This window comes from Physeter macrocephalus, chromosome 20 (assembly GCF_002837175.3).
Source record: "Physeter macrocephalus isolate SW-GA chromosome 20, ASM283717v5, whole genome shotgun sequence".
NCBI classification, from domain to species: domain Eukaryota; kingdom Metazoa; phylum Chordata; class Mammalia; order Artiodactyla; family Physeteridae; genus Physeter; species Physeter macrocephalus.
Window position 1 is genome coordinate 23,543,933 of NC_041233.1, and position 12,711 is coordinate 23,556,643.

Below are 12,711 nucleotides of genomic sequence, written 5' to 3' on the forward strand. Positions count from 1 at the left end.
TTGAGAGCCCCTCCTTCTCCCCAGCTTTTCGTCCTTCAGGCTGGGGGTAGCCTTACTGCCCACCCCTGTGACACCACGTGCCAGGCAGAGCACGCTGGCCAGCGGGGGTCGGGGGACCGGCTGCAGGCAGAATTCAGCCTGGGATGCCTCAGGGGGAGCTGGCGGGAGGCAAAGCAGGGAGACGTTACTAATCTGGAAGGGAGGGGGACAAAACGCTGCAGGAGGGGGCCTCCACACTTTCTAAACCCCAAGAATCGGTTTCTATTTGTACAAACTACTCAGACTGAAATCCTAGAGCCTGTGAGTAATAGAAGGCAGGCCTGATTCTCCCCATTTCTTGGGGAGAAATTCAGGCACTGGTGATTTCTCCAAGGCCCTGGAAGTAAGTTTCTGGCCAAGGCGGGCTCGCTCTTTGATGTCAGACTGACCCAAAAGGAAGGTACACTGGGCCTGTCCAAGAGGGCCTGCTTGGAGAGAGAGCTTCTCCGTAGAGGCATCAGAAGGAAGAACGGGATGCCCCCCGGGACTAGACGGGGCCACCCTTCACTCAGTCAACAGAGGCCCCATACTTCTGAGCCCAGAGCTGGTGAGGCAGAGTGAGGGGTTGGACACGGTCTCGCTCTCTGGGAGCTCCCAGGCTTGTAGGAAGGCGGAGACACAGGGATGACCCACACTGCCAAGAGGAAATGGTCCCTGTCCTCCCATGGTTTCAGGTAGGAGGTGGTTTCAGGCGTAGAGCAAAGAGGGCTTCACAGAGGGCGTGCCAAGTAAGCCGTAGCCAGGGGAGGACAGGTATTTCAGTTTACCTGGAGTCTTGGGTCAAGAAGAGGCTAGAAAGATCATTCACAGCCAGCTCCCAGTGGGCACCGAACACCAGACGAAGGAGCTCTGGCTTGATCTGGCAGTAGGGAGCCAGTGAAGGTTTTGGAGCCGGGGAGTGACAAAATTGGAGCTCACTCTGTGAGAAGACTTGGCTGGCTGTACTGTGGGTCGTAGCAGGGTGGGGTGGAGCAGTCCATGGTGGGGTGCAAGGTGGCCCTGGCCAGATGACTCTCTGGGGCAGGAGCTGGGCAGTTCAGACCCCTCTGCCCTCCAAATTTGGGACCCAACCAAAGTGTTTAACACCCCAGCATTGTGATGAAAGGTTGAAGGTTTGGGATTCTGAGAAGCCCACCTTGGTGTGGGATTACTTTGACGGTAGCCAGTCAATGAAGCAATTGCCAAAAATACAGATAGCAAACGTTATGTGGTCCAAGCCTGAGGTCCCACAGCTGTCCTGGAGAGATCTGGTCCCTTCCACTCGAAGGAAGGCCACCTCCTTCCCTGGGTGAGGCATGGAGCCACTATGTTGTGTCCTCAGAGCCCAGATAGCAACACCTCCAGCCGCTGGCAGTGCCTCCTCCCACTGTGACACAGCACCAGTCCTGGCCTGTGCAAGGAGCTCCTTAACTCATTCTCAGCGCCTTCCTCATCCATCTTAGCGTAGGTGCCTGGGGGCGGGGTGGGGGTGGGGGCATGCCAAGATGACAGCCAAGATTGTGATTGGCTGGGTGGTGTTGAGATCCTCCTGCTTGCCCCTCCTCCCAGCAGGTACCCAGCATCTGATCCACCCAAGGGTGCTGGCTGCTCCCGTGTATCACCGGCAAATGCTGGCAGGCCCAGGAAGTCCGAGGAGAAGAGTCCCTGGGTTCCCCTTTGCCTTGGGCACTGAGTTGGCACAGAGGGTGGGACACTCCCTTGCCCCCAGCAGGGGCTGAGTATTTCACTTGGCTGGAGGGAAGCTTTGGCCATTCAGCAACTCGCACTGGAATCTGAGCTGGGTTTTGGCACCTGGAGGGCGGGCAGGGCTTCTGTTGGGAAGCAGGGGCGCTGCTTCCTGGAGACGGTTGGTGCCTGGTGGTCAGAGAGGGGCCCTGGGGGCCCCAGGTTTGTACCGTTCAGAGCCTTGGGCTAAGGGTCCACATGGCTGCAGGTGCTCAGCTTGGTCCAGGAGTCTTCCAGCAGGCAGCAGCTAGGGTGTCTGCAGGAAGGAAGGTATTCTTGCAGGGGCCATCTCTGGGAAAGGCCACGGGCCTGGACACACAGGGAACCAGTGGGGGTGAGCGCGTGGCCCATGTTGTTTGGGCCACTGTCCTCTTGCAGCCTGTGGTGCCAGGTTCCATCTGAGGCAGGAGGGCCTGCGGATGGACCCTGGAGTAGGGGGACACTCCTGTCACATCTTGGTAGATTCTGTGCAGTCACAGTCGTCGTGGTCCTCTCCGCCCGGCAGGGGGCGCCTTGGGGCAGACCAGCCACGGCGGGGGCCGTGCAGGGAGCGACGCAGAGAGCCCAGGCGCTTCCAGAGCCGGAGCTGGGGCTCACTGGGGCTCCCCGGGTGGTGCGGCATGCACTCGCAGGCCCAGCGGCGCCTCGGATCCAGCGCAGCGGGCTTGCAGAGGGTCATGAACAGCAGACAGGTGGCCAGCAGGAGGAAGATGCAGGCCAGGGCAATGAGTACGGGGATGGGGTCAACTGCCTCTGAGAGCCTCCCCGGAGTGACAGGAGCTGTGAGGAAGGCGAGGGGGCTGGGGCCCTCTGTGCTCATGGCTCCTGCAACAAGAATGGGACAGAAACGAATCAGCTGGAGTCAGGACTGGAGAGGGAGGGGAACTTAGATGGGCTCTGGACACTACTAAAATAGCTGCAGATAGCATTACGGTCATTTTACAAGTTAGAACAATGAGGCTGGGAGAGGTAATAGGTCTAAGGTCACACACTGGGAAAGTGATAGAGCTGGACCTGAACTCATGGAGGAAGCAGGAGGGTAGTGCCTTCCGGCATTTTAAAGTCAATTTTCATGAATTACAATAGAGTCTTAGACTGAAAACTTGGGATCTAAGACCAGCTCCATCACTAACTTGCTCTGTGACCGGGAACGATTCATCAGTCATAGGAGGTTGCAGCAGGCAAGGACCCTAGCAGTTATCTAATGCCAAGACTGCAAACTGGGGATGCACCAGTGTGTTTTGTTGGGTTCTTGCAGTGTTTTTGTAAATTTAAATTAATTGTGAATATTTTTTAAAAAACAAAAGAAAACCAATATATTTCACATAAATATCTGAATATCTGGCTTCTCTTGAAATTTCAGAATTTCAACACTGGCAACATGGGGCCAGTTGCTGCCTGGCACCCAGTGGCCGCGGCTGAGCCGTAGCTGCCCCGTTTAGACAGGGTGCTGGCCCCCAGCTCACCGCACTCCCTGCCCTCAGGCCCACTGCACACCTATGTCACTTGCCTGGCCCCAGGGGAATTCCTATTGGTGCTTCCTGAGGAAGACCAACCTGCTCCCTTGACAGGTGAGGAAACTGAGGCCCAAATGAGGGACTGCCAGGGTCACACTGTGAGCCAGTGGACAAGCAAGGCCAGAACCAGGTTTCCTGACTCCTGGCCCAGTGGCCTTGCCACCCCGTTGGCTCCCAACTCTCTCCCAGGACTCCCTGAGCAGCTCTGAGAACAGGTGGGGAAGAACCCACAGAGAGCAACTGAGTTGACAAGATGGGGCTCGAAACCCTGACATAGTCACCTTTTATCACTTAGGATCATCCCACTAGAGGGAGGACGGCAGGTGGTCCTTGTAGCTGGAAAATCAAGCTGAGCTTTTGGTTGCAAATTAAAATGCTTACAGAGCGCAGATGGTAGATAACGTGTGACCAGCGGGACAGGTGGGCAGGCCTACCTGGAGAGCAGAGACAGAGGGGCCTCGGCCAGGCTGATGGGATGCCGGAAGGCAAGCCACTGTGGTCCCCTTCCAGGTTCCCAAGAGAAGCCAGAAATCTGGAGTTTTTAGGCAAACGTTCCTGATGCTTAAATATTGGCAACTAATTCAAATCTAGTTGAGAGAGAGAGGGGGAAGAAAAAAGAAAGACACTGCAAAGGACAAACAAACTTGATTTTTTTAAAACGCAAAATGAATTTTCAAATATTTAAAATACTACAACAGGCCAAACAAAATACATAAGGAGGCTACATCCAGCTTCCAGGCCAGCATTTGTGATCTTTGATCTCTACAAACACAGGACAGGAAATCCAAAAGGGGGGTCTAATAAGAAATAATCATTTATTTCTCTTTGACCTTGGAGACTTTCATGAGCCTGATGGGTAACAGACTTCCCTCCTTTTCCCAACTTGCAGCTTATTCTAACTCAGTCAGGGTCTAGCACCAACACTAGGCAGGAGGAAGGGCTTTAGGTCATGCCGAGGCTCTGCATGTGGGCTGCAGAGTCCAAATCAGCAGGCAGAAGGGGAGTGGAGAGGGGCGGCCCAGCCCCACGCTCCCCATGCACTCACCAGCAGCCACAGGACCTCACTCCTGGCTGCCTGTACACAGCCTCCTCCCGCCTGCAGCCTCCCCTGTGCCCAGCGACTGAGGGCATCCAGTGCACCCCACCCCCCTCCCATCCAGCTTCCACCACCACTCCTTCCAGCATTTCCAGACAGGACATGACCCCTCTCAGCTCCCAGATGGAAACTCTGATGCCCATCTAGCTGCCTAGGGCCTCTGCCTCTCAGGCATCAGGCCTAGAGAGCGCTCTGGCCAGGCCGTACGTGGGTTGGCCCTTCCCTGAATCTGAGCAGGGAGAAAGGATGGGGCGTGCCCACCACCATGTCCCATGGGGAGAAAACTGCCCATCCTTCTGTCCTACCCAGGGCAGTGCTTGGCTGGGAGTAAGAAAAGGGCAGTCGGAAGTGGGAGAAGTCTCAATCCTACTAGTCCTAATGTTATTTCAAGGCCTTCCCATGGATCTGGAGACCCTATCAGGCCAGCAAAGCAGGTCCAGGCTTCAGTCCTTGGGGCAGCGCTTTAAAAAAAGATAAGTGAGGCTATAATTAGCATTTGAGTATTTTCCTTCAAAGCAAGAGGTTCCAAAGTGCTTGAAAACATCAAGCCATCCCCCCTGGGACGCACAGCAAAGCCAGCGCAGGTCCCCTTGATACTCTCTCCGAGCAGCCAGCAGGGGCCCATGGTTCCGGGGAAAGGAGACCTCCATCAGACCAAGGCTAAGAATGATCTTGAGAGCAGCTGAAGCCTCTCCCTGCCTGCTGGAGTCCAAGGCATGCCGGCAGGCCTTGCTCTGGACATACCTCTGCAAACTTAGTCTAGAACCTTCTTTCTTCATTCAGAGCTCCATAGAGCAGGGCACACTGTGAGCAGAGGGGACTGACCTCAGCACGACTTTCTGTATAGCCTCGGACTAACCACTGCTCCTACCTGGGCCTTTCCGCTCTCCAGAAAAGTAGAGAGATTCCCCAGGTCTGAGCATGCCCTCATTCTCCCTAGAGTACCCCGGGAAGGGTGCAGCCCCACTCTCCTGCAGTCCCCCAGCACTGACCTCAGAGCCAGCCCTCAGCAGTCCCCAGCCGGGTGAAGAGGTCTTCTCAGCTGTCCAAGGGAGGCCTCAGGAGCACCAGGCACCACTGTGACCCAACCTGCCCTAGGCTCTGCCTTGCCCTGTGCCCCTCAGCCAGCCAGGCAGAGTGGCCTTCGCCCCTCACTCTCCAGTTAGACCTGGCTTTGTCTGGAAGAGCCTGGGCCCTGCCTTGGGGGAGGGGACAGCCAGGAGGGTAGGGATGGCAACTGGGCTGGGAGAGGGGAGCGTTGCAGAGGAGCTGGGAGCTCCGGAACCTTCCCACGGTTTCACTCCAGCCTGTCTCCTTGGAGCCCTCTGGAGGGGCGGAGGCATTGGGGGGATGCAGGGGGAGGGTTTCCCTGCCTCTGCACCCACAGCTCTCACCTTCCCGTTGGACGTTTGAATAGTATGGTCAGGGGCAGCCAGCGGGTTGCTATTCAGTGCCTGCCAGCCTTCAGGTTACCAGGGAGAGGGGCTACAAGCCACACAGCGGGAGGGGAACAGGCAGAGAGATGGGCCCTGGCAACTCCCAGGTCCCCCTCCCCTCAGCTTCCCAGCAAAGCACCCTCCCTTGGAGGGCATCTGGCTGCAGAAGTGAGGGAGACGGGCATTTTCAAAGGTCAGAGAGGTAACAGGGCAGAAAGCACAGGATTGAGAGAAAGCCAGGGCTGTGCTGCTTGTAGTTTGGGTGGGCCCTTGGAGACCCTCCAGGAGGTGGCGCGCGCGCACACACCCCTCCCCCTCCCCCTCCCCCTCCCCCTCCCCCTGCCTCCTTTCTTCCTGGAAGCCAGCACTTCCCTGGCAACCAGCTGCCTGCTTAGGAGCCTAAGTCTTAAGCAGTTTTCCCATCAAGGACCCCCAAGCTCCCAGAAATATGACACGGATGGGGGGAGTTGTGGCTCTGCCCAAGACCTGAGCCTGGGGTCCACCTGCTTGTTTTGGAGCCTCAGTTTTTGGCATTTAGCTCTTCCCTCCTGCCCTTAGCTCTTGACAACAAAAGAAGCATCCTCTGCATAGCCCCAAATGGATAGGATTGTCAAAGTCCATTAGATGACTGAGGGGTCATCTCATACATCCCCCTGTCTCTCAGATAATGAAACTGAGATCTAAAGAGGTGTGGCCTGGGGGCTTCCCTGGTGGCGCAGTGGTTGAGAGTCCATCTGCCGATGCAGGGGACACGGGTTCTTGCCCCGGTCCGGGAAGATCCCACATGCCGCAGAGCGGCTGGGCCCGTGAGCCATGGCCTCTGAGCCTGCGCATCCAGAGCCTGTGCTCCGCAACGGGAGAGGACACAACAGTGAGAGGCCCGTGTACCGCAAAAAAAAACAATAAAAAAAAAAAAGAGGTGTGGCCTGGCCAGGGTCACCCAGCAAGTTAGTGGTAGGATTTGGTGCTTTCCCTGAAAAGAGTGGGCAGGCGTGGGCACCAGGCATCTGGTGCTATGAGCTGCATCAGCCTGGCACTCTCCCAGTGCCCAGAGCTCCCACTGGGATTCCTGCATCTTACACCTCGCCCTTCAGTGAACCTCATTTTCCTTCACCTTCTCTTCCCAAGCTGACTGCACACCTCATCTATGGCCTCCATTTTTCTTAGATGGTAGGAGGCAACAATCCCAGGGTGGTGCAGGCTGCCAGGGGAAGTCCCACCACGGGTGGAAGACATCCAAGGGCATCCACTGGACAGCTTGGCCCTCTCCCCTGTCCTGAGCCCTTCCAGATCCGGACTGTTGAAGTGCCCCACTACATCCCTCCACCTATTAGCTCTTAAGACTTCTCATGGGAGAGGAAAAACTCCACAGCGAGGGGCAACCCAGCCATACCACCTCCAGTATAAATCAAGAGGGCCTCCCTGGAAAAGGTGGCCTATCTCATCATGTCCAACCTTCAACATCTATACCTGCACCAGTCATCAGACCAGATGCTTTGCAGAGATTATTTTTAATCTTCCCATCAACCCCACAAGGTTGGTTATCATTGTACCTACTGAGGCTCAGTGGGGTTACGTACCCATGGCCACATAGCCAGTAAGTGACAAAGCCAGGATTCATGCTTGGGTCTTCCTGACCCAGACCCTCTGTTCCTTTCACACCAACAGACTTCCCCTCCTCCCCACCATCAACACACTTTTCAAAATCCTTAGACACCCAGCACAGGATTGAAGTGATTGACAGAGACAAGAGGGCAGATCCAGAAGAAGTGGGAGGGTCCCAGGCATTACAAAGCAAGTCACACGTACTATGGCCCCATGGGAGCCTGCCCAGCCAGGCAGGCTCAGGCCTCTCTCTGTATCATTTTGCAGGGGAGTTCTCTACTCCTTTCCGGTATGTGGCGGGGGTAGGAGGTGTTCAGCTCGCAGTTTGACAGGACACACCTCAGGGCCAGCTGTGACTGCCAACAGCCTCAAGGCCAGACTCCTTGTCAAAAGGGCTAAGCACTGGGCATTCTCAGAGTGAGAACAGCATACCCCCAAGTCCCCCTGGAGATAGTCCATAAGCCTGAGGTACAGCTAAGCAAGCTGGGTGGGCTGGAATACACTGGAATGATCCTGGTGTGAATGGATATGGAACCTTTGGGAGATGGGGTTTCTGGGTCTCCCCAGTGTGGCTGTTATAGTATACAGTGCCTGGCTGGCAGCCAGTGTGACTAGAATAGCTTCAGACCAAGGAAGTGTGGGCAAGGAGCAGTCATGCAATCCACCTACCCCAGGTGAGGCTCCTGGAATCTCAAAAGGCTGCAGGAGGGAACTGTGGAGGGCTGAGCTAGTCAAGCCTGGATCCAGAGAGCTGCAGCGCTGTCACCCACCTTCTCCTCCATGCTCCCCGAGAACCTGGAGGAGGGTCAGGGAACAGAGCTGGCAGATGCCTCGCCATGGACAGGGCAGCATGGGGCCATCAACAGACAGGTTTCCTAGTGGGGGATGAGAAAGATGTGTCTCTCTCCTCTCCCACACCCCCAGCCTCGTGGGAAACCATGGGTTTAGGCAGGACGGGCTGGGAGTGGTGTGAGGGAAGGGGAGGGACTCCAGAAACACCTTCTCTGCCTGTGGGTGGAATTCAAGGAGTAACCACGTGTCTCATTCTCCCCCAGCTGAAAGCCACGGATGCGGACGAGGGCGAGTTTGGGCGTGTGTGGTACCGCATCCTTCACGGTGAGTGGGCTGCCCTAGGGTGGCGGGGAGGGGGGGCAGGCCCTCCTGCCCTGGGGGTAGCAGAGCTTCTCTAGGCTGCCAAGGGTTTGGGAGGTGCAGCCAGAGAGGCCCCAAGCGCTATACACACAGGGCGGGCAGGTCAGAGGGAGGAACCAGGGATGTTCTCCAGTCGTTTGCACTAAGCTGGTTGTATTTTAAGTGAGGATGCATTCGATTTCTATGCTCCCTAAGTTCCTCATGTCCCATGGTGGGATATCACCCTGACAGAGGAGGCCTTGGGGAACAAGGCAGCCCCTGGTAGTGAGCTCCCAAGAGATTGAGCCTCATTGGCCCAGCATGTTTCATGTGCCCATCCCTGAATCAATCACTATGGCCTTGGACACTAGGACAGCCCCCCAGTGAGCTCCCCAGAATGAGTCTCAGTAGACCAACTGGAATCATGGGACCATGCCTGAACCAATCACTATGGCCAGAGACTAAAATGTGCTGATCTGTTTACTTCTGGAATCGGGTGAAATCACCCCTATGCAAAGCACACGGACTGAGAGTGGAGGTGGGTGGATCCCAAAGGAATATCAGTGTCCAGAAGATGAGGAAATGGGAGCTTCCCCACTAAACCCCCAACAGAGAATTTGATTTGGGTTCCTTTCTTTGTAATGCCCCAGAATCCTCTGAAATATTGAATCTCCTGACACCGCTGGGTATGGGGGTCTCAGGGGACCTGCACGCCTTCCATAGGGGTCACAGAGTGAGCTTCTGCCCCCTCCCTCAAATCCTGCTAGGCCAGGGCAGCATCAGGCAGAGGCTTCTTTGCCACTTCAGGCTTCAGCCAAGCTCCTAAGACCTCGGGGCAGGGTCTGCATTCTGTGGGTCTGGGCTCCCCAGCTTCCCTCCCACCACCACCACAATCCCACAAGCATCCTACTCCAGGGCAGAGCCCATGCATATCATCTATTCCTCCACGCAGGTAACCATGGCAACAACTTCCGGATCCATGTCAGCAATGGGCTCCTAATGCGAGGGCCCCGGCCCCTAGACCGGGAGCGGAACTCTTCCCACGTTCTTATAGTGGAGGCCTACAACCATGACCTGGGCCCCATGCGGAGCTCCGTCAGGGTGAGGCCGGGGGCGCTCGGGCTGGCGTGTGGGTGGTGGGGATGTGCACTGGGCCAGCTCTCGGTGAAGCCCTGCATCCTGTTCAGCGCTGACCTCAGGGCTGGGCCAAGGCCTCAGGTGGGCCAGAGTTGGCCACCAGTTAGGACCCGGTGGGGGCAGGGCCACCCCTAGTTTAGGTGCCAAATGGCACCTGGAGTTCAGGTACGGTGGGAGAGCCTGGGATCTTGGACGTGTCATTTTGCTCTAAGCCTCAGTTTCTCCAGATGTAGAAAGGGATCAGTGATACTGATGTCCATCCTAAGGGATGAGGTGTCCTTACTCTACTAACCCTCTGTATCCACACGACTCTCGAGGGTGGGCCAAGGAAATCTCACATATGTGATCTTGGAGCTGTAGATGTTGCCAACTTCATTTTACAAATGAGGAGACTGAGGCACAGAAAAGTCACTCGTGACAGAACCAGGGCTTGAGCCCAGGTCTTTGAGTCCAAGTTCGGTGTTCTTTCCATTGGAAGTGTCCCCCAGACATTCCAGTCAGCACTCCCAACTGCCCCATCAGATATATTCTTTTCTGCCCACCCTCACTCACCTCGGGCCTCTCCCCTATGGAGCTAAAATCAAATCGACCTTAATCTTCCTGCGTGGTCAAAAATATGCACCCAGATATTCCGCTGGCTGGGCTGGTTGATGTACTCTCCTGCCCGGTAACAAGGGGATGACTGAGATGAATGAGATAACTTTCAAGTCACCCCCATCCTACCCCCACTGCACACTCAGCAGCTCACAGCCCCTTCCCCTCAACCAGATGGAAAATGAGTCAGACCCTAGAGGTGAAGAGTAGGAGGAAGATGGGAAAAGCTACGGTGGGGAGCAAGCAGGGACTTTTACCCAGAACAGAGTGGGGCTGAATCAGCTCTTTTTATCACCCCATCTCTGCCCCGCTGTTTCCCTCCGGCTGGAAACAGTGAACAGAAGCCTGCCTCGGGTCACCATCACGAAGGAGGTGCTGGGGAGCGGGTGACTCAGCCTTGGCCCATCTTCTGCTGTTGCCCCCGCAGCTCTGCCCCAGGAGGAGATGGGAAGGGAGACCTGGGTCCTTTTAGGCTGCCCCTCTAAGTGAGATCTTCCCAGATGGAGATGGCTGAGGGGGTCACAGCCCTCGGGTATTTATACCTTGGGGCTGCTTGGTTCCAGGGCCCTGGTGACTGAGGGTGAGACAGTTACCCGAATGTGCACCAGGGCAGCCCCACACAGCCACGCTCACCTGCATGACTGCGAGATATTAAATCAGCACATGACTTACTTATTGAACTCATTTAAGCCTCATAAAAACCCCATGAGGTAGGCACTGTTATTATACCCATTTTATAGATGAGGAGACTGAGGCAAGGAGGGCTTGGCCAATGTGTTTAGGGTCCCATGGCAGTAAGGGTAGACAGAGCCAGGCTTCACACCCAGGCAGTCAGCTCAGGGCTGTTCTCTTAACCACGGTACTACGCTGCCCCACGGAAGTTTCCAGAGCACAGAGACCACTGCTGCCTTATCCTCAAAGAGTCATTTTTAAGGTGGGAATTTGGTTGCTGGCCCTAGGGCCAGAACTTGATGGCCCTTACAGTACCCAGCTCCCACACCCCTGAGCCCTGGGAAAGCTGGGGACCTTTCTGAAGACAGTATAGGGACTCCCTGGACTCATTTTCCCAGCAGCAGCAGACCTGGCTTGTAGGGACAATCCATATTCTCCTGTTCCTGCTTCAGAGACCAAGACAGCACAGATGAGGGGCCAGGGAGTGTGAAGTGAAACGGTCCTCGTAGAGACTGGGGCCTCACGTGCACACTGCGCATGTGCACACGCACACACATCTCCTGCCTCGTCCCCTTTGGGTGGCACAGCATTGGACAGAGAGTGGGGCTGAGAACCCAGGGAGCCTGGTAGCTCAGTCTCTGAGCCTTTCTGCTCAACAAGAACTTGGCAGACCTGGCTGTTTCCTGTACATCTGTGTCTCTCAGGTTTGCAAACCACACACCATTTTACCTCCTGTCTCTGCTGCTAAAAACAAGGCTGAAACCGGTTAGAGGACAGTGGCATGCAGCCAGTCTCATGAAGGACCACACCCAGGCTCCATGCCACCTCCCTCTGTTTATTGCACTGTCAGACTAGCTCTGTGTTTTCCCCACGACCCCTGGAGTCAAGGCCATTTGGACAAGCAGACTTGGGAAAGGGAAGGTTCACAGTTTCAAAAGATCGATGGGCAGCTTCTGTTTACAGCAAGAGAGTTCCTGAAATTCATCCATGCACATCCCCCACCCACCCACCCACCCCACCCAGGATCTCCCCAGCCAAGTTCTTGGTGAAGCCAGACTTAGAAGGTTCTGGCTTGTGAGCAGCTGTGCTCTGAAGTAGGCACGCTAGTTTGCATAGCGGGTTCTGGGTGTCTGGACATGAAAATTTGATGACATAGCAGGGCTACACGGGCCCCAAGAGCAGGGAAGTAGAGAAACCTTAAGCCCCATAAACTTCTCCTCCCCACTGGCTCTGCCACCCCACTCACCTCACAGTTCTTCACTGGTCAGGGCATCATTTCCACTTATACCAACAGAAGCCCCTTCCCTTCTGTCCAGCTAATTCCCAGCTAACCCTGGAAGAGAAGCTGGGGCTGATCTGAGAGGCAGTGACCAGGTCAGAAACCAAGTATGTGCACTCTCAGATGGGGCCTCGCGCCGCCATCGGTGCTGGTGACCACACGTGTTAAATCCATGCCACATGTCATTGCCCCTACCCCATTGGCTCCCCACCCGCTCTGCGGACCAGTTCCTGCTGGCCCTGACTCTTTTCGACTGGAAGTAGGGTATCTCTCCTGTTTTGGGGCCAGCTCATCCCCAGGATATAGCAAAGAGTGGTAAGGTTGCTAGACCGGGAACCAGGAGAAACCCCACTCTCTTTCCAGCTCTCGGTGACCATGAGGACTTGGGCAAGTCCCTCCCCATCTTTGGGCCTCTGTTCCCTCCTCTGGGAAAAGAGGCAGGAGCCCTGGGCCTCCTTGAGTGCCACCACTCTCTGGTCT

At 55.8% G+C, this 12,711-nt stretch overlaps 2 protein-coding genes across 2 annotated transcripts in view; one reads left to right on the top strand and one right to left on the bottom strand.

Moving 5' to 3' along the window:
- CDH23 (cadherin related 23) overlaps positions 1-12,711 on the top strand; it is a 377,990-nt gene that overhangs the window by 303,409 nt on the left and 61,870 nt on the right. The window contains exons 28-29 of the mRNA XM_055081216.1: positions 8,474-8,534; positions 9,502-9,650. Of these exons, the coding sequence (XP_054937191.1) occupies positions 8,474-8,534; positions 9,502-9,650 (210 nt within the window). The remainder of the gene's footprint in view (positions 1-8,473; positions 8,535-9,501; positions 9,651-12,711) is intronic.
- C20H10orf105 (chromosome 20 C10orf105 homolog) lies at positions 2,213-8,360 on the bottom strand. The gene is made up of 2 exons (XM_007104474.2): positions 8,088-8,360; positions 2,213-2,589 (listed from the first exon to the last, which is right to left on the bottom strand). The coding sequence occupies exon 2, from the start codon at positions 2,582-2,584 to the stop codon at positions 2,213-2,215; it is 372 nt and encodes a 123-aa protein (XP_007104536.2). The 5' UTR covers positions 2,585-2,589; positions 8,088-8,360.